Source organism: Gossypium raimondii, chromosome 7, assembly GCF_025698545.1.
Source record: "Gossypium raimondii isolate GPD5lz chromosome 7, ASM2569854v1, whole genome shotgun sequence".
NCBI classification, from domain to species: domain Eukaryota; kingdom Viridiplantae; phylum Streptophyta; class Magnoliopsida; order Malvales; family Malvaceae; genus Gossypium; species Gossypium raimondii.
Genome location: NC_068571.1, coordinates 16968391 through 16988859, shown reverse-complemented (window position 1 = coordinate 16988859; position 20469 = coordinate 16968391). Strand labels below are relative to the sequence as shown.

The 20469-nt window shown below is 35.4% G+C and overlaps 1 protein-coding gene across 1 annotated transcript; it reads left to right on the top strand.

Annotated features, from left to right (window-relative positions):
* Positions 1 to 932: 932 nt before the first annotated feature.
* On the top strand, positions 933 to 5723 carry LOC105800391 (uncharacterized). Its single transcript, XM_052633510.1, has 4 exons — positions 933 to 1040; positions 1197 to 1255; positions 2668 to 4430; positions 5397 to 5723. Exons 3-4 carry the CDS (start codon positions 2686 to 2688, stop codon positions 5401 to 5403), a joined length of 1752 nt encoding a protein of 583 aa, XP_052489470.1. The 5' UTR covers positions 933 to 1040; positions 1197 to 1255; positions 2668 to 2685; the 3' UTR covers positions 5404 to 5723.
* The last annotated feature ends 14746 nt before the right edge of the window (positions 5724 to 20469 follow it).

Genomic DNA, 20469 nt, shown 5'->3' with positions numbered 1-20469 from the left:
GATCTACAATAATTACCGTAGTAACTCCAGTTTTACTGGAGTATTTCACTGGGTCACTAATGCTTCAAGTAAATGGGTTTCTCCATATGTTCCACGAGTTGGACTAGTTCAAGTGAGTCAAAATAACCTTATTTAATCTGGTGCTCTTTATGGGACGTTATGTGCCCAATAGTCATGGGCTTTAATCCGCGACCTATGACACTAGAAGAAAGTCCAGCAGCTTAAAATCACTTAAGATCAGGCAAGATAGCTATTTGCAGGAATTTCAAAGCTTGATTGCCATTCTCATCATTAAAATGACATTAATGGTGAGGGGTTATAGCAACACTTATCACCTTTCTTATCGAGTAGGAAATAAGAAAATATATCCAAACAAGAACTTAAACAATAAGAGCTACTGTTACACTGATTGCCAAACCATATTGAGAACAAACAACTTGTGGTATTATCTGCATTTCCACGAGCAAATAAGCTTGAGACCACAAAAAAATTGTTAAACCAAGTATGGAGACTCTCTACAACAAGAAGAAATAAATGAGTTTAAGGAAGAAAATTAGAAAAAAGGAGAGAAAAGAGAATGAAAAGAAATAAAGAAAAAAAGAATAAGAAAAGAAAATATAAAAAAATTAAGAAATAAAAATGAATTTAAATTAAAGATAATGACTAAGTTAAAAATATAACCAAAATAGAAAAAACCAATAACTAATTTCTTATTTTTATAATTAAAAAATGAAATTACTTAAAATCAAACTTAAAATTTTATAATTATAAGATAATGTTGTTAAGTTAAAAATTTATTAATGGTTTTTATCTTTCAAGCACACAGAATAATTTTATATAGTCAATTTAATCTTAATTTAATTGATATAAATTATTCTCAATGCATATAGAGTTAACTATGTTAAAATTTATCGAGTATAATTAGTTTTTTACCTTTGGATGGCTCGTTTCCAACATTCTAATCGACTCCTTTCACATACTAGTGCTTCTTCTACCTTTTCCGAAATTTTGGAAAACCACGCCTGTTTCAAAATACCCAGGTAAGCATCAATTTCTCACTCTTCATTTGCAGTTTTGATAGTTTATATATTCTGTGTTCACACATCTCCGCCACCAAACAAACCTGTCGCCACCACTTCATCCCGGCCTCGTCATTCTCTTCCTCATATTTTATCCTTCTTCTCCTGCTTTTCCAGTCCCTGACCCAAGCCCTCTATTGCCTTCAAGTTTCTGGCAGGTCAGGAAATTAACTAAGGTAAATTTCTGAACCCTAAACATAAGTTGAAGTTTTCTACTTGAGTAATGAGATTTTGAGTCTTCTGGTCTCTGCCTCTGCATTGTTTTTTAATATTTTACTTTCTGTTTTCGATAATACTGCTAGTTACGCTGTGTCATCTCATACTCTGTCTGTTTAGTGGACATAGTGGACCGTTATGGTCTCTATTTTTAGTTACAGTGCTATTTGCGGCCGCGAGCCGCTGCTATTGATGTGAAATTTGTTCACACTGTTATTGAGATCTTTACGGGGGACGGTGCGGCTACCCCGAAATAGCGGTATGACACAGCAGCGCCATTCGAAACCCTGAATTTCTACCACTCCGAATAAAGTATTGTAACCACTGAAAATCTCATTGACTTGTTTAAAAGAGTAAGTGCGAAACAATTATTACGCTTTCTAGGATATTTCCCGGTGAAATCCTTTCCGGAAAAGATTAAATTCTCTTAAAAAACTGAGGTCTATTCTGAATAAAATAAAATAGAATAAATCTTTTGTTTCCTAAATCTCCTTCGAGATTACGCTCTTATTTTGTGAGTTAGTTTTATGCATAGTTGTAATGTCATTACCGATTATTACTTATTTTTAGTCTGAACTTTTTCTCCTTAAATTCCTTCTTTTTTCTTGTTGTAATTTTACATGTGGGTTTTGTTTATTAATTTCCTTACTTTAAAGTTCAGTACTGATATCTCTTGAAGTCTTAGTTATCTCTTGTCTGAAACCTGGCAGTTGTACCTACTTTTTTCATGGTTCTAATCAATCATTTCTTGTAAGATGTTCTTTTTCTTGGTTGCTTTTGGAGTGGTGATTGTAATTCATATTTTTAGTCTATCTGTTGTCTGTTTGTCACTCTCATCAAGGGAAAAAATGATTCAAATGTGTTGTTGATTCTTCTTAATTTTTATATCGACCAAAGAAGAAGGTATTTTAGTACTTGCTCACTTTATGTTCAATACGCTTATACTTGCTCTCTTTCAGATCCAGCATTTCCCTTTGCTTCTTAAATTGCATCATAACCAAGTCATTCTTATTAGCTTTTCTTCTATTCCTTGTTGCTAACATCTCTGTGTCACCATCAACAGTGATGTTTTCTCTTTTTCTTCCTGTTTTTAATGAAATGGACTCTATGAAGAATCTATAAGCATCTCTATTTCTTTTGTAGAAAGCTTTCAAAAGCCCATCTTAACATATGTAAAATTCAAGCAAGTCTTGTGATTCTCCTTTTATTGTCTTCTATGGTTTGTTAATTAAGACAAGCTATGGTGTTTATCTTATCCCCAAATAAATTTTCAAATAAAGTATGGTATAATTTTCTACTTGTGCCTTTCTGGTTATCTAAATATAATTCAATGACAAATACCCCTAGTAATATCTATGTTTATATGAATTAGGCTTTCAAGAAGCCTTCCATGGATCTTCTCCAAACTTATGCAGATAAAAGTGATGGTGAAGACCAAAGTCACCAGCCATCTACTTCATCTCCAGACTCTTCACCTCCACGACTCATCCCCTCCAAATCTGCTGCACCCAAGGTTGATGACACAATGCTGGCCTTAACAGTAGCAAAAGCGCATCAATCCCATTCGAAGCCCATAGATCCAAGCCAGCATGTTGTTGCCTTCAATCCCACCTATGACCAACTCTGGGCCCCTATTTATGGCCCAGCTCATCCATATGCCAAGGATGGCATCGCCCAGGGCATGCGCAACCACAAGCTGGGATTTGTTGAGGATGCCGCAATTGAATCTTTTGTTTTTGATGAGCAATACAACACTTTCCACAAATATGGTTATGCTGCTGACCCTTCGGGGAACAACTATATCGGTGATTTGGATGCTTTGCAGGAGAATGATGCCATTTCAGTCTATAACATTCCACAACATGAGCAAAAGAAGCGAAAAATTGAAAAAATGAAGGATGTTGAAATGGAGGATGAGGTTGTGGGTGGTGAGCATGAGGTTGATCCAACAGAGATTGATAATCCGGCCAGTGACGTATGGTTGATGAAGAATAAAAAGAGTCCTTGGGCAGGTAAAAGAGAGGGGGTGCAAACAGAGTTGACTGAGGAGCAAAAGAAGTATGCAGAGGAGTACGCGAAGAAGAAAGAAGAGAAAGGGCATTCAGGTGAGAAAGGTGAGCACTTGGTGGATAAGACTACTTTTCACGGAAAGGAGGAGAGAGACTACCAAGGAAGGTCTTGGATTGCTCCTCCTAAAGATGCAAAAGCAACAAATGATCATTGTTATATACCAAAAAGATTGATACACACTTGGAGTGGGCACACTAAGGGTGTCTCAGCTATCAGGTTCTTCCCTAAGTACGGGCATTTGATTCTCTCCGCTGGGATGGATACTAAAGTGAAGATCTGGGATGTGTTCAATTCAGGCAAGTGTATGAGGACATATATGGGTCATTCAAAGGCAGTGAGAGATATTTCATTTTGTAATGATGGCAGTAAATTTTTAACTGCTGGATATGACAAGAACATTAAGTATTGGGATACTGAAACCGGGCAGGTTATATCAACTTTCTCAACTGGGAAGATTCCTTATGTAGTTAAGCTTAACCCTGATGAAGATAAGCAGAATATTCTGTTAGCGGGAATGAGTGATAAGAAGATTGTTCAGTGGGATATTAATACTGGACAGACTACACAAGAGTATGATCAGCATTTAGGGGCAGTGAATACCATTACATTTGTCGATAACAATAGGAGATTTGTTACCTCAAGTGACGACAAGTCACTTCGAGTATGGGAGTTTGGAATTCCTGTTGTTATAAAGTATATTAGTGAGCCTCACATGCACTCTATGCCAGCCATTTCACTTCACCCCAACACTAATTGGCTTGCTGCTCAAAGTTTGGATAACCAAATTCTTATTTACAGCACCAGGGAGCGGTTTCAGCTTAACAAAAAGAAAAGGTTTGCTGGGCACATTGTGGCTGGCTATGCTTGCCAAGTCAATTTTTCACCAGACGGACGGTTTGTTATGTCTGGAGATGGAGAGGGTAAGTGCTGGTTTTGGGACTGGAAGAGCTGCAAAGTATTTAGAACCCTCAAATGCCATGAGGGAGTTTGCATTGGGTGTGAGTGGCATCCATTGGAGCAAAGTAAAGTTGCAACTTGTGGCTGGGATGGCTTGATCAAGTACTGGTGAGCCACATTTTATTTGATGACTTTTAGCTGGATAATTTTGTTGTTGCTTCAATTTCTGTATATTTATATTTTGCTACTGCTTTGTTTTCTTTTGTTCTGGTTGGAATAGGATCATTCTTTAGATATTGTGGATTGCTTAGAAAACTCTGCTCTGCTGAAGAAACTCTTTATCACAAGCATTACAAAGATCTAGCTCCTATCAAGATAGTCAATACAGCATGCCTAGACAGATCATGAGGAGCACATCGCCTTTAATTATTGTAGTGCAATTTATCTGTTGCAGTCCTGAATCGAAACCCATTCTTCTAAGTAGTGGCCCCTACATGATTGTGTCTTGTGATAATTGTAGGATGATAAGTAAAAATAATTGCAGGGGAAATTCTTCCAACATTGAGAGCCACACAGTTCTTAATATGTTTGCATAATACATCCTACAATATTGAATACTGCAAAGCAACTCCTCTTTGATAGGAAGAAGACAATAGCATCTTGCACCAGGTTTTTAGTAGATAGCAATAAAGTTGAGTCTGTCATATTCTGAATTTTTGTTGGACACTCTAACCTCGTAATCTGTACCCTTCACTGTCTAATGGCTTCAGCTAAGAGAAAATTGCTGCTATTTTTTATGCTAGTCATACACTAAGAAGCTTTTCCTTCATTGCCAAACAAGAAACAACACATCTGCTGCATATCTATTCTGCTACTTAAACCAGCTCAGAAACAAAGGGAAGATGTCATGTAGATGTGGTTGTAGTTAAGGCAATGCCTTGGCCACTTTGTTATCTGATTTGTTTTTGTTTGCTTAGCGACCTTATGCTATCCCCTTGGAGTCTAATTTTAGTAAAACAAGTTCTTCGACCTCTTTCTCTAGAAGCTATAATGGTTTACATAGTTGTTAGACGGTTGCATTTAATCTTAATATTTTATTTTCTTTAAAAGGTCAATAAATGCATTGTTTTGCAGGGACTAATTTTGTTTGTCAGTCATTAACTGGAGGTAGCCAAGTCATCAAGTTCGGAAAAGAGCGCCTCAAGGATTGGGGTGAGTTTGTAGACAACGTAGTACACTTATTACCAGCTAGCTTTAGAAAAAATACCATCTATGTGCAACAATAACCGCGTTTAGTTTGTTAGATAAGATGCTCGGCAATTTCTATTTATTCTTCCTTTTCTCCATTTTTACTGCTTGTTGAATATTTTAATGGCTTTTAGCCGGTGTTACTGCCAAACCTTATATCGCATGTTATATTTTTCTGATTTTACACTGAATGAGATTCTAATCCTTTCTCTAGATTAAGTCGACATTGATCAAGATATATTTAATTATCATTTGGAATCACTTGTTGCATTTAATTTATTATCTTTATCGATTTCAAAAAGTAATTTATTATGTTTTCTTTTGTGAATCACTTTGATCACTAATTATATGTTATTAAAGATAATATCTTTTAGGTCGATAAAGGATCATTCATAAATTAAAAAAAAAAAAAATTGATGCATAATAGTACCAGCTGTTTCAGAAAATAACAGGCTTGAGTTGGAAGCGTGACCGAGGCTGTTCCTTATATTAGCACGGAAGCTCACGGTATTAAATTTTTTTATTCATATTGGTGGTGGTCACTTTCAATAACATCAACTTCAAATTTTCGATTTACTCACGGTACTATTGCTTTCCCTGAAGATATGTTTGATGGCTACAGTACCGTTACTTTTTCTGAAGGCATGTTTGGAGTGTAGTTCAAACATGGACAGCAAAGTCCTGCTCAAAGTTCAATTTCTACACTCGAGCCAAGTGGGATAAACTGACATGAACCAGTAATCCATTCAAGGCAACTAGATAAATCGATATGAACCAATAACCCATTTATCATTATTATCTCTTATAAGGGATTCAACACTCTATTCCCAAATTCCCAATGGAGTCATCTGTTGAGTTTATGCCATTGTTCTTGTGATGGCCTCCATGTTACTCCTACAAATGTGGTTAAATGGATCTTCTTTTCTACCACGGTAGCAAAGCCAAAGAATTCGCTTGCTTTTGCCAAAGCTCTTGAGATAATATCACATGGAATGGGTTTACCTGTGAAGACTGATGAGTTCTATACCAGCCAAAATTTTCTTCTCAAATAGTGAAGCAGTTCACGTAATTCTAAGTTATTTGAATTTTTTGGAATCAAACATTTGAGTCAACATTAGCTTTGAGCCATTCAAACTAGCTAAGTCCTGTATCTAACACTCTATTTCCAAATTCCCCATGATGGAGTCATTTGTACTAAGTTAATGCCATTGTGCTTGTGGTGCCCTCCATGTTACTCCTACAATTGTGGGTAAAGGGATTTTATTTTTAATCACGGTAGCAAGGCCAAAGAATTCATTTACTTTTGCTAAAGCTCTTGAGATATTATCACATGGAATGGTTTACTTGTGAAGACCAATGAGTTCCATACGAGCCAAAATTTTCTTTGAGAAAGAAACAGTACACGTATTTCTAAGGAATTTGAACTTTTTAGAACCAAACCTTTGAGTCAACATTAGCTTTAAGCCATTCAAACTAGCTAAGTCTTGGATCAACAGTAGGCATGAAATCCAACAATGATTGCTGACCGAGCAATTACATAAAAAATGGTCGATGGTTTCGAGATGACTGGGGCAAATATTTTGCGAGTTCATGCCTTGTTGCGAAAAGGAAGTGATTTGTTGGCAAAATGCTATGAGCACATTCTCAAAGCAACAGTTTTGGGGTTGGAGTTTCTGTTTCCAAATCCATTCCCAATCTATTTTTAAGGTTCCTAACGCTCTGGTAAGACACTACTTGTAATAGCCCATTTTCAGTAAAATCGGAATAGTGGTTTTAGGACCACAAATCCGATGAGTAAAATTTTATTTTATTATTATTTTAATATTTATGGAATGTTAGTAAGGTCGTATAAAAATTTCATTAAGAAATTTTGACATTTGAATGCTTAATTAAGTGAAAAGGATTAAATCGAAAAAGATGCAAAAGTGGAGTTCTCTTAGTAAAAAGGGTCAAATGACTATGGAACCTTAAAGTGAGTGGACTTAAATGGAAATTAGACCATCTGTATGGTTAGTGGATATTCATGGCAAGGTTTATTTGAAATTTTGAAAGTTTTTAAAGGATAGTTAAGTAATTTGATAATTAATTGAAAATGTAAAAGAATTAAAAGATGAAAAGGTTATCATCTTCCTTATTTTCTTCATCCAAAGCCAAAATTCACCATTAAAGGGGAAGACAAGTTCGGTCAAGCTATTTCTTTGCATGTAAGTGTGATTTTGTCCAGTTTTTAATAATTTCTATGTTTTTGAAGTCGTTTTAGCTTAATCTAGGTAGCCCAGAGATCAATTTGTAAAATTTTTAAAGGTTTAAGGTTATTCTTGATGTTTTATGGTAGATTATGAATCCTTGTTAATAAATAAATAAGTTTTGTAAAGTGATTTTTTATGAAAATAACATTTAGGGACTTATTTGTAAAAATGGTAAAATTTCATGGTAAAATTATGAAATGATGATTTGTATGGATTGATTTAGGCCCCTAGAGAATTTAGCTAGCATGAGTAAAGGATGATAATGTTTAAATTTCAATATATGAGCTTAAGGAGTAAATTGTAAAAAGTTAAAATGTTAAGGGCAAAATAGTAATTTAAAAAAATGAAAATGGAATAAATTGAATAATAGAAGTATTAAATGGATTGAATTTGCCTATTTAGATCAAGATAGACCTCGTACGAATTTAGATCGGGGAAAAGCTAAAGCCTCGAATTGAACGAATTGGTGTGTCGTTGGAAGTACAAAAAATAACCCATCCCTATGAAATAACGAAAAGAATAATATAAGAGAAGTAGGGTCAAATCCTCAGGGACTGAATTGCTATAACTTCTTGTTCCTCAAAATCCTAGGCACAGTCGTGCCCAAGAAAAACAATGTACCTGAAAAAAAAACAAAATTAAAAATATGGACGATTTGAAATTGTATGAATTGAAATTGGAATTGTAAAAAGAAACAGAATTGAGAAAAGAGATTCTTTGATTTAAAAGATTCCAGCCTCCGATTGTCTCGATCCTCCTTGGGTTCAATCTTAGGCTTTTAGGTGATCCTCCTCATTACAGAATAAGCCAGTTATAGTGGAAGAGGACGCCTATGACCACCAGCTCCACTTAGAATTTTGGACTTACAATTTAGAGGAACCTGACTCTAGCCAACCATCACTTTTGTGGGACCGTCTTATACTAGATCATCATTTCTCAATGGCGAATGCCACGCCATTTTGTCTCTTGGGCTCGACAACCTCTGACACAGTAAGTTAACAAACCGACTATACAACATTCCGAAAACATACAAAGCGGTCTCCTTTGCACAAGATGAAAAGATCACTTTTGGAAGGACATGGACGGAAGCGTCAGTCCCATGATGCGGAGAAATGATGAATACTTGTTGAGAAGGCTAAGTGCGGGTTCTAAGCCTCATGAACCTTTTTTGGGGAATCTCGACAACTCTTGGCTAGATAACTTTAGTGGCTCGTGTTTTTCAGGAAAAAAGAAATAAGTTTAATAGAATGGATTTTTTATTGAAAGATAAGGAAACAAAATAAGAGCTTTAGGGAGAGAAAGTTTTTATAGAAAAGATGAGTGAATATTTATGTCACTCCATCCCCTATTTATAGTACATAGAAAACATAATTTGTTCCTATTTAAACTCTAAAAGATAAATAAAAATATAATCTAAAATTAAATCTAAATAATATTATAATAATCCTAACAATAAAATTTGAATTTAAATAGAGTCTTCTGTTCATAAATATCTTCTTTGAATTTTTGCCCCAAGTCTTTTACACTTTTGTATTTTCAGCACCATTTCTTCCCTATTCACATGCTGACCCATTTTGTCTTTAATTTCATGCTTTTGCCCCCAAATCTTCTTTTGCCTTCAATTTAGTCACTACATGATAAAAACCCAAATTAGAATCATACTAAAAATATGTATGCAATTAATACATAAAAATATGTCATTTCAAAGTATTATCATATTCCCCTTAGCACATGCTTGCCCTCAAGTATGGTTCTTATCCCACTGTGTAATTTAGATTTTACCATGAAAGAAGTATCACTCCAAAGTTTTATAAAAATTAGGTATAATGCATATGAAAATAAAGAGAACCTTTAGCTTGCTTTAAGTAAAACCGAAAAAGTACTCCAATTTAAACACACAAAAGTTAAACCGACTTGGATTATTTCATGAAAATTAGGCAATTTACTAAACTTATCAAGACACCCTATTTGTTCTACCCTTAGTCCCCAAATGCAATTCTTTTTTTTTTCTTAGTTTTTTTTTCTTAAGAATGTATTGACCCTTTTGATGCGAAGAGGGATGACAACTCAAGCACCCCACCCCGGTTACTCAGCCCAATACACTCCTATTTTATTATTATTTTTTGTTAAGAATGTTTGGCCCTTTTGATGCGAAGTAGGATGACAACCCAAGCACCCTACCTCGGTTACTCAGCCAACACACTCTTAATTTTTTTGTTTAATTCTGGTTAGTAGAGTTTTACGCAACATGTCACACAACCTTTTTATGCGAAGTAGGATGACAAACCAAGCACCCTACCCCGGTTACTCAGTCAGTCACGTTTTAAGCAGTGCTTATAACCACGGAATCATCAGATTTTATTCTATTTTACTTTTTTTTAATGAAACAAAACTTTAATTTTGGAGGACTAAGAAAAACAATCAAGTGTCAAAAATAAGTTTTGGCAATTACCTGTCAGTCACGAAAATAGATTCAGCATACATTCGTATTAAGTGTCTTTTTTGCATTTAGACTTAATCGATTTTACTATAAGCAAGATAGAGTTAACTTTATTATATCATAGTTATTTTAGCCTAATAGAAATAAAACAGTGAAGAAATCAATATAGCAAAAATCACAATTAACTCAATAGATAAGAATCATACTCACAGGTCAAACAGTGGATAATTCTTAGTCAAAATCTTAGGCATGAAAAGGGGTAGGATATACTAAAAAAAATATGGGCAAAAACAAACATAGGACAACAGCAACAGTAACACAACAGTAAAAACAACAGAGAAAATAGTAGAAATAAGGAGGAATGCCTCATCCAACTTAAATCACATTGCCCTCAATGTGAAAAATAATATTAACAAATATGATGAAAAAGAAAGGGTTTAGAACACTCCTCATGTCGTTTTCGTTACTGTTTTTGCTCATTTTCAAATTTAATTTTTTCGATTCCTCGATTCTCCTAGACATAAGAAGAGGGATAAAATTTATTAACATGCAAGAAAATAAAGAAAATATAAATATAATAAAATAAAATATAAATAAAATTGAGTTGCCTCCCAACAAGCGCTTGCTTAACGTCGTTAGCTTGACGCCTCAACTAGTATTGGGGTTGTTCCAACTAAATTCTTTCTATCGTATGGGCTTGGAAATTCTCCTTTTTTTTTACCACATCCAACATATTTGGGTTTAATTGTCCTTGCGCCTCTTGCTTTGGTTTCGTATTTTCCTCCAAGAAAATCTTATGTGTGCATGTCAAGGGGCTAATCCCTTTTAAGTCGGCAATGTTCTCATCATTCTCCAAAAATGCGCACTTGAGATGATCGGGAAGTGGTTTTAATTCTAGATTTGGTGCCTGCACAACAGAAAGTAGAAGTTTAGTGTTCATAGGAGTCGATAATTCATTAATAGATTTGCAAATAGATCCTGAATCAAAATTATCATCAAACAATGTTTCAAGTTTATCTTCAAAAGGTGATTCAAAAGTTTCTTCTACTAATGAGTCAATTATGTCGACAAGGTTTACGCTCAAAATTTCACTAGGATGACTAATAGCGCCATAAACGTTAAACTTCACGATCTCCCCGTCAAACTCCATCGTAAGGGTTCCATGGCGCACGCCAATATTAGTATTTGCAGTAGTACTAAGGAAAGGTTGTCCCAACAAGATGTCTAAAAACCCAGGAGCGTTATCCTCTTCCATTTTTATCACATAAAAGTCTGTAGGAAAGATAAGTCGTTGACCTTCACTAATACGTCTTCTATGACTCCTTCGGGATGCACAATAGATCTGTCTGCCAGTTGAATGATAACACCTATTTTTATTAAAAAAAAACCCATGTTAAGTGATTCATAAATAGAAAAAGGCATTACATTTATGGAGGCCCCTAAATCACACATAGCTTTTTTTAATTCCTAAGTGGCCTATTTTGCATGGTATTGTAAACATGCCCCTGCCTTTACATTTTGCAGGCATCTTCGGCTGCAACACCGCAGATGCATTTTCACCAACACTTACTCTTTCATTTCTAGTCAATTTTCACTTGTTGGTGCAAAGCTCCTTAAGGAACTTGGCATATCACAAAATTTGTTTGATGGCATCCAATAATGGTATGTTGATCTCAACGTTTCTAAATGTTTTAAGGATATCTTTTTCCTCCTTACCTCTTCGATGTTGGTTCAACCACCCTAGAAACGGAGGTTGAATTGTGAACAATGGAGGTTTCGCTCAGACCTTTTCATCATTCTCCTGCTTTTTCTGGGTGGAATCTTGATCAAGATTCCTTCTAGGATTTGGTTCCAGTATTTTTCCACTTTGCAACGTCACTGCATTTGCGTGTTGTCTTGGGTTAGGTTCCGTTTGTGACGGCAGTTTTCCTTGTAAGCTCATTTTCTCAATTGATGTGGTCAACTTTCTTATAGGTGCCTCAATTTTCTATTGAAAATTTTTTGTTTCTTTTTGGAAATCAAGAGTTTGTCGTTGTATTTGTTGTTGGAAATCAAACATATTAGCTGCTAATTTATTGACCATAGTTTCTAGAGAGGTACTTGAATCTAGCGTTTGTTGTGGAAACCAGTTTTAGTATGGTTGGTTATACTGTAGACTTGCCCCATATCTCAAGTTAGGATGATCTTTCCATTCTAGGTTACATGTATTTGCATAAGGGTCATATCGTTTTTGGGGCGGTCCAGGAAAGTTCCCCACAACATCCAAATGGGTCATAGTATTGTCACACAAACTAGGGCATGCATCAGTTGTATGTTCGGGTGTTGCACAAATTCCACACAATCGGGTTGGTCCTACTTTTACTGCAAAAAGAAAATTCACGATATTAGTAATTCTATCAACTTTATCTTCTAAAGTTGAATTACTTAGATGGTGAACCCTTCTAGTGCGTTCATGATTGGCTCAGAATTGTTGAGTATTTATAGCCATCATGGATATCAAGTCCCTTACCTGTTAGGGAGCCATGTTGACCAATGCCCCTCCACTAGCGGCATCCATCATGTTCATTTCCATGGGCTTCAAGCCCTCATAGAAGTATTGGAGAGGGGATTGTTATGTTATCCCATGTTGTGGGAAACTTGCACACAACTTCTTAAATCGTTCCCAATAGTCGTAAAGAGACTCCACTTCCTTTTGCCTTATCCCAACAATCTGCCTCCGTAATTCAGCTGCGCGTAATGCTAGAAAAAATCTGTTGAGAAAAAAAGGGGAAAGATCAGCCCATGTTGTGATAGATCTGGGAGGTAAATAAAATAACCATTCCTTAGCAGAGTTTGCTAGGGAAAAAGGGAAATCACATAATTTAATTTGATCCTCAGTTATGCCCTGAGGTTTCATACTAAGACAAACCATATGAAACTCTTTTAGATGTTTGTGTGAATTTTCATTTTGTAATCCATGAAAAGTCGACAATAACTGGATTAGTCCTAACTTAAGTTCAAAATTAGTATCCATAGTAGGATACACAATGCATAATGGTTGTTGTTCTGCAAAAGCTTCAGTCATTTGTCGAATCGTTTGAGTCATATGTTGTTGTGCTAGATTTCGATTTTTGTTAACCCTAACATTAGGCACTTCTTCTAGTGGATCGACTCTTATTCTTTCGTTATTTAGTGTTTAAGTAGGGTTTTCGTTAACCCTAGACTCCACTTTGACGCCTGCTTCTATTTTCGATGGTGGATACCACCTCTGACTATTTTTTTCGTAACTTCATTTCTTTGCGATTTGTTCTCGCAATCTTTTCTATTTATGAATCGAATGTAAGATTTTTAGGAGCAGATCTTGTAAAAAAAATAAGAATAGTACGTTACCAGTCCCTAGCAGCAACGCTAGAATTTGGTGTGTCGTTGGAAGTATAAAAAATAACCTATCCCTATGAAATAATGAAAAGAATAGTATAAGAGTAAGGTCAAATCCTCAGGGATTGGATTGCTACAACTTCTTGTTCCTCAAAATCTTGGGCACAGTTGTGTCCAAGAAAAATGGCGTACCTGGAAAAAATTAAAAAAATAGAATTAAAAATACGGACGATTTGAAATTGTATGAATTGAAATTGGAATTGTAAAAAGAAACAGAATTGAGAAAAAGGATTCTTTGATTTAAGGGATTCCAGCCTTCAATTGTCTTGATCCTCCTTGGGTTCAATCCTAGGCTTTTAGATGATCCTTCTCATAACAGAATAAGCCAATTACAGTGGAAGAGGGCGCCCACGACCACCAACTCCACTTAGAATTTTGGATTTACAAATTAGAGGAACCTGACTCTAGCCAACCGTCACTTTTGTGGGACTGCCTTACGCTAGATCATTATTTCTCAATGGAGAATTCCATGCCAGTTTGTCTCTTGGGCTCGACAACCTCTGACGAAGTAAGTTAACAAATCGATTGTGCAACCTTCCTAAAACATACAAAGCGCCCGCCTTTACACAAGATGAAAAGATCACTTTTGGAAGGATATGGACGAAAGCGTCAGTCTCGTAATACAGAGAAATGATGAATACTTTTTGAGAAGGCTAAGTGTAGGTTCTATGCCTCATGAACTTTTTTTGGAAAATCTCGATAGCTTTTATCTAGATGAGTTTAGTGGCTTATGTTTTTGGAGAAAAAAAGAAATAAGTTTAATAGAATGGATTTTTTATTGAAAGATAGAAGGAAAAAGACTAAGAGCTTTAGGGAGAGGGAGTTTTTACATAAAAGATGAGTGAATATTTATGTCACTCCATCCCCTATTTATAGTACATAGATGTTATGTTCAATTTTGAGCTTAACTTATTCCACTAATTACTTTAATTATTGATGAATTTGTAATCAATTGGTTTATACTTAGCTCAATTTACATTAAGTGTATCCTATGCCTTGCTAATTTATTTTTCATCCCAAATCAATGCTTTAATGTTGTTTTAAGTCATGGTGCAAGACAGGTACATTTAGATGGTTCGAATAGACTCAATTGGGAATCCAATTCCCACGGATGGAGTTGATGGATAAGGCTAGGCGAATGTTGAAAGTTGACATAGTCAAAATGCAAATTCGAAGTAACCAAATCGACCACAAAAGACTTTGACAGCAAGAGCAAGATTCGGTCCAATTTGGAGGTGCATTAGGCCGACATTGTGCGACCAGCCAGCAAGGGAATCAGATTTAACTCTGATTCAAATTCCCCTCTTTTCCAGTTATGACCGATCCTAGTGTACAATAGACAAACCAACTCAGCGTTAAATTGGAGTGAAAGTCTAATTGGTTTGAGATAATTTTATGCGATAGAATAGCAAAAATCAAGGAGGAGATCAGATTTTTTATTCTATTTTGAGGCTAATTTTATTCCATTAAAAAGGGAGAAGAACCAGCAGGATGGGGACGGAAAAAAGGAGAGAGAAAAATTGAGAGAAAGGTTCGAAGAATTCAGCAAGAATAGCACCTTCAATCAACTTAGCAAGTGCCGATCAATGAGCTGGAAATCAGTCCAAGAGTTCAGCGACTTTGAGAGGAGGGAAGCTCGACGACTAGAGCAGTATTGCTAAATGAGATTGATTCTAATTCCAGTATGTTTTTAATTAATTCTTATTTAGCTATGAGGGGCTAAATTCCTTATGCTTAGTTAGGCACTTATGAAGCCAAATGCAAGTTGAATTAAAGACTCATTTTATTTGGAATTAAAATTCGGTAATTTGCAGTTGATTATTTTTCAAAGGGTTTTTCTAAATCAAATTAGATTGATCACCTAGTTAATTTAGGGATTCTCCTATCATCATCTAAGTTAAATTTTAGAAATCATATTTCCTAAGCAGGCTTAGAATCGGTGAACACTTTAGCTAGCCACTAATTAGAACAACTACGGATTTAATTACACGGAAGTCGCTGGAGGATTTTCTATGGTTAATGCTAGGTGAAGCCTCTCTAGTACCTTACGCATCTTTAATCGATCCAACCAAGGGCTAATTAAGGGTAGTTTTCAGTTAAGAACGTTTCATAATTGGATTAAAATCGGTAGAGGTAGGGAGTCACTTCGTAAGTGATTTTACAGCCTCGCTATTGAGTAGATTTTCTAGAATAAGTTTGAGTCACAATTACTTGCGTTGGGTGGATTAATGAGTCGATAACTAAGCATCCTTTTTATCCATTTGATTCTCGAATTCAAGAGTTTCCAATATAAGCTACTTTCGTTCATCATTTTTTTTAGCAAGCAACCTTCAAGCAAACCCCCCATACGTGAGCGTGTGTGTGATTTGCATTTAATTTTATTTTAATCTTTCTTTCAAATAGATTTAACACAAGCTTCCTCCTGGGATTGATACATTATTTTCCCTATATTACTAGTTAATATTGGTCGAGAAAGAGATTTAATTTGGTGGACATAACGACATCTCACCAATAGAAAACCTAGTTTGTTCCTATTTAAAATCTAAAAGATAAATAAAAATATAATCTAACATTAAATATAAATAATATCATAATAATCCTAACAATAAATTTGAATTTAACTAGAGTCTTCTATTCATAAATCTCTTCTTTGAATTTTTGCCCCAAGTCCTTTACACTCTTATATTTTCAACACCATTTCTTCCCTATTCGTATGTTGACCTGTTTTATCTTTAATTTCACGCTTTTTCCCCAAAATCTTCTTTTACCTTCAATTTAGTCCCTACATGATAAAAACCCATAGAAAAACCAAATTAGTAAGATCATACTAAAAATATATGTGCAATTAATACATAAAAATATGTCATTTGAATGTATTACCACGAATTTGTTTTTATGCTCAAATTGTCGAGGTAAGTTCATATAATTGAATGATGAATATCCAATAGTGTTGTGACGGTTATCGAGCCCTGTTTGAACTTTAGAAATTCGTAGGATACAAATGACATGACATTAGGGTTTTCATGTTTCGAGTGTTGACTTTGAATTTCCTACCAATGTCTGAGTTCCCGCATTTACTCCACAGCTCGTGTGAGCAGCATTATGTAGCTTATATTCTAACCCAAAGCTCATGTGAGCAGGCCCATTTCACAGCTCGTGTGAGCAACGATGTAAAGGAAAGGTTACAGTTATATGTTTAGCACACTTCGTGTGAGCTTTCCCGAGTATCCAATGAAATTCTCAATGGTTCAACGGACATGGGAAGGAAATGAACGGTAAGTGTTAAAATAAACTATATCATGTAATTATGAGGAGGATTGAAATGGTAAGCTTCAATGGAAGTATACTTATGTTTATGAAAGTGATGAAATCAAATGAATTATATTCATATACAAATAGTTTGCCCATGTTAATTTAAATAAATTATGTTTAAATGCACTAACTTGTGTTGTTGATGGTGCTTAGGCTTGTGCCAAGCTTGTGGTTGGATTATATTATGCTTAACCTTAATGTTATGTATTCAAATTGTAAGTTGTGTTCATGTTTTATGAACTTACTAAGCATTATGTGTTTACGTAGTTTTCTTTCCTATATTTTATAGATAATTGGAAGCTCGATCGGTTTGAAAGCTCGACGGAGATCTATCACACTATCTAGAGAATATATCGGTAGTTTTCGATGTTTTGGACAAGGTTATAATGGCATGTATAGGTGGACTTGTGTTGGTATCTAATTGAATGCTAGTTGATGGTATTGACATGTATAAGTTGTTTTGGTACCATTTGATATTGGTTGGTTTATGTCATTTTGGTACTTATAGATGCCTTGTTAGTATGTGTTAATGTAGTAATGTGTTGATGTATGTTTGAATAGCCAAAGTGGTATGTGATGAATTAATCTCAATATGGTCAAGTTATGGTATGTGTTATGTTGCTTTGATTGTGGTTAAAATATGGTATGTCTTGGAAATGTATTGAACTAAATGTGAAGGATGGAAATGTGACCAAATATGTATGTTTAGGTAAGTTTTGATGTTGCTATTGAGGTGCCTTATATGACATATTGGTTGAATGATATTGGACTATTGAATTGGTCATTTCATGTCGGTTTTAGTCATGTTTTGATGCTTTGGTCATGTGTAAAAAATGCTTTTAGGCGGTTGCATGAGTTGCTATTTGAAATGGCTTGATTTTGGTCAATTTAATGCCTACACAGCTTGAGAGATGGGCGCGTGACTCAACCGTGTGTCACAGGCGACACAACCATATGTCCCCTATAGGTTTTAATGCATGCTAGTCAGGCTGTTACATGGCTTAGCACATAGGCGTGTGTGGCTATTTCAAGAGTTACACAGCGTAGCTCACGGGCGTGTAGCTTGGCTGTGTGACCCAACTTAGAGAGTTACACGAGTAAAGATACATGTTGGGACACGACCGTGTGTCTCTATTTCAATTGTTGCATTGCCTGAGACACGGGCGTGTGTCTCAGCCGTGTAAGATACACGACCGTGTGATCCTTGCAGTCTAATTTTTCTAACTTTTTCATGGACTTTCTAATTACTTCCAATTCGGCTCAAATTTATTCTAATGTATTTTTAGGGCCTCAAGGGCTTGATTTAAGAATGAATTTTATGTGAATGAATGAATGATATCATGTTGATGTCAATGTATGAATTGTATGTTTAATGTTTAGTTTGTTCGGTAATGCTCTGTTACCTTATTCTAGTGACGAATATGGGTTAAGGGTGTTATATTTAGTGATATCAGAGCCATGATTAGTCAATTTTCAGATTGAACGTAGCATGTATGAGTCTAGAAATACATGTCATTATATAACTTTTGATATTGTGATAACTCCTGACGGAATGATCATGTACACCGACTGAATGCTTGAAATGTGTTGTATCATTGTTGAAAGATTCGACTTATCAGTAATGGAATACCTTAGTTGTGGTTGTGCCGAGAGATCGAGTAAATTGAGAATTCTTTTAAACTGACTTTCGAAAGAAATATATGAGTAAAAAAAATTTAGACAAGAAACATAAATAATTTCTTGAATTGAAATAAGGCCGGATGATTGTATCTGAATATGAAAGAGAATTTGTTCGACTCAGTAAGTATTCCCAAGAATGTATACTGTCAGAGGTTACTATGTTCACAAGGTTTGAAGACGGGTTAAATGAAGACATTAAGCTCTTAGTTAGGATCCTTGAGTTGAAAGAATTTGTATTTCTGGTTGACAGAGTGCACAAAGTCGAGGAACTGAGTAAAGTAAAAAGAAAAGCCAATTTTGAGGTCATGATTTAGGAAAAAGATCTATGGGAAAGTTATACCAATCGCCATCGAAGAAGTTGAAAGAATATCATGGTCATTCGTCAGCTTTAGTGGGTTACTCATGTAAAGATTGAGGAAAACAACATTCGAGCTCAAAACCTCAGGCTACGTTTGTAGCAAGTGTGGGCAGTGTTAGAAACAACAAACCTGAATGTCAGCAATGTAATAGACGACACTTCAGTGAATGTAGATTGAAAGGCGAGTCATGTTTTAAATGTGGTTCATTTGAACATTACCTCAGAGATTGCCCAGAAAGGTCCAACAAAGAAAAGGCTCAGAGTAATCGACTGAGTAATACTGTTGTGAGGGGAGACCACCCCGGAACACTAGAAATGCGAGAAATAGCCATAGTGGGATGAAAGACCAGCTAGAGCTTATGCGATCCGTACTCAAGAGGAAGCTTCAGCACTAGATGTTATCACTAGTACATTTTCTATCTTTGATACTGATGTTAATGCTTTGATTGACCCGCGGTCAACGCACTCATATGTATGCACGACTTTAGTGTCAGATAAGAAAATACCTTTTGATCTACTAAGTTTGTGATTAAAGTAACGAACCCTCTAGGTCAATATGTGTTAGTTGATAAAGCCCGTAAAAATTGCCTTTTGATGATTCAGGGTTGCAACTTTTTGTCTGATTTGATGTTACTTCTCTTTGATGAGTTCGATGTGGTTTTGGGTATGGACTGGTTAACTCTGCATGATGTTGTTGTGAATTGTAGATGAAATCATATTGTGTTGAAATATTAGAATGGTGAAAAGCTTCAGATTGAATCAGATAGACTGGATAGTGTATCTAATATTATTTAGGCTATGTTGGTACAAAAATATGTTAGAAAAGATTGTGAAGCGTATCTCGCTTATATATTTGATTCAAAAGTTTCAGAATTGAAGTTAGAATCAGTTCCAATTGTATGTGAGCATACAGATGTATTTCCAAAGGAATTACCAAGGTTACCGCTACTCAAATAAGTTGAGTTTTCTATTGAATTAATGCAAGGAACATCTCTGATATCGATAGCTCCGTATAGAATAACACTTACAAAATTGAAAGAGTTGAAAGCTCAGTTGCAAGGGTTGACAGATAGGGGTTTTGCTTGGCCCAGTTTTTCTCCTTGGGGTGCTCATACATTATTTGTTACGAAAAAGGACGAATCCATGCGACTATGTATCGATTATCAACAGCTCAAAAAAGTCACAATCAAGAATAAGTATCCATTGCTGCATATTGATGACCTGTTTGATCAGTTGAAAGGTGCAACAATATTCTCAAAGATTGTTCTTCGTTTAGGTTATTATTAGTTACAAGTTAAAGACTTAGATGTGCTGAAAACTGCGTTCAGAACCAGGTACAGGTATTATGAGTTCCTTGTGATGCCATTTGGTTTGACTAATGCACCTGATATATTTATCTAGTTAGCCCGGGGATCAATTTGTAAAACTGTTAAAGGTTTAGGGTTTTTCCATGAATGTTCTTGCATGATTCTTGATGTTTGATGGTAGATTATGAATCCTTGT

Coding starts and splice junctions, on each gene's coding strand:
- LOC105800391 (XM_052633510.1), top strand. CDS start 2,686: ATGGATCTTCTCCAAACTTATGCAGATAAAAGTGATGGTGAAGACCAA.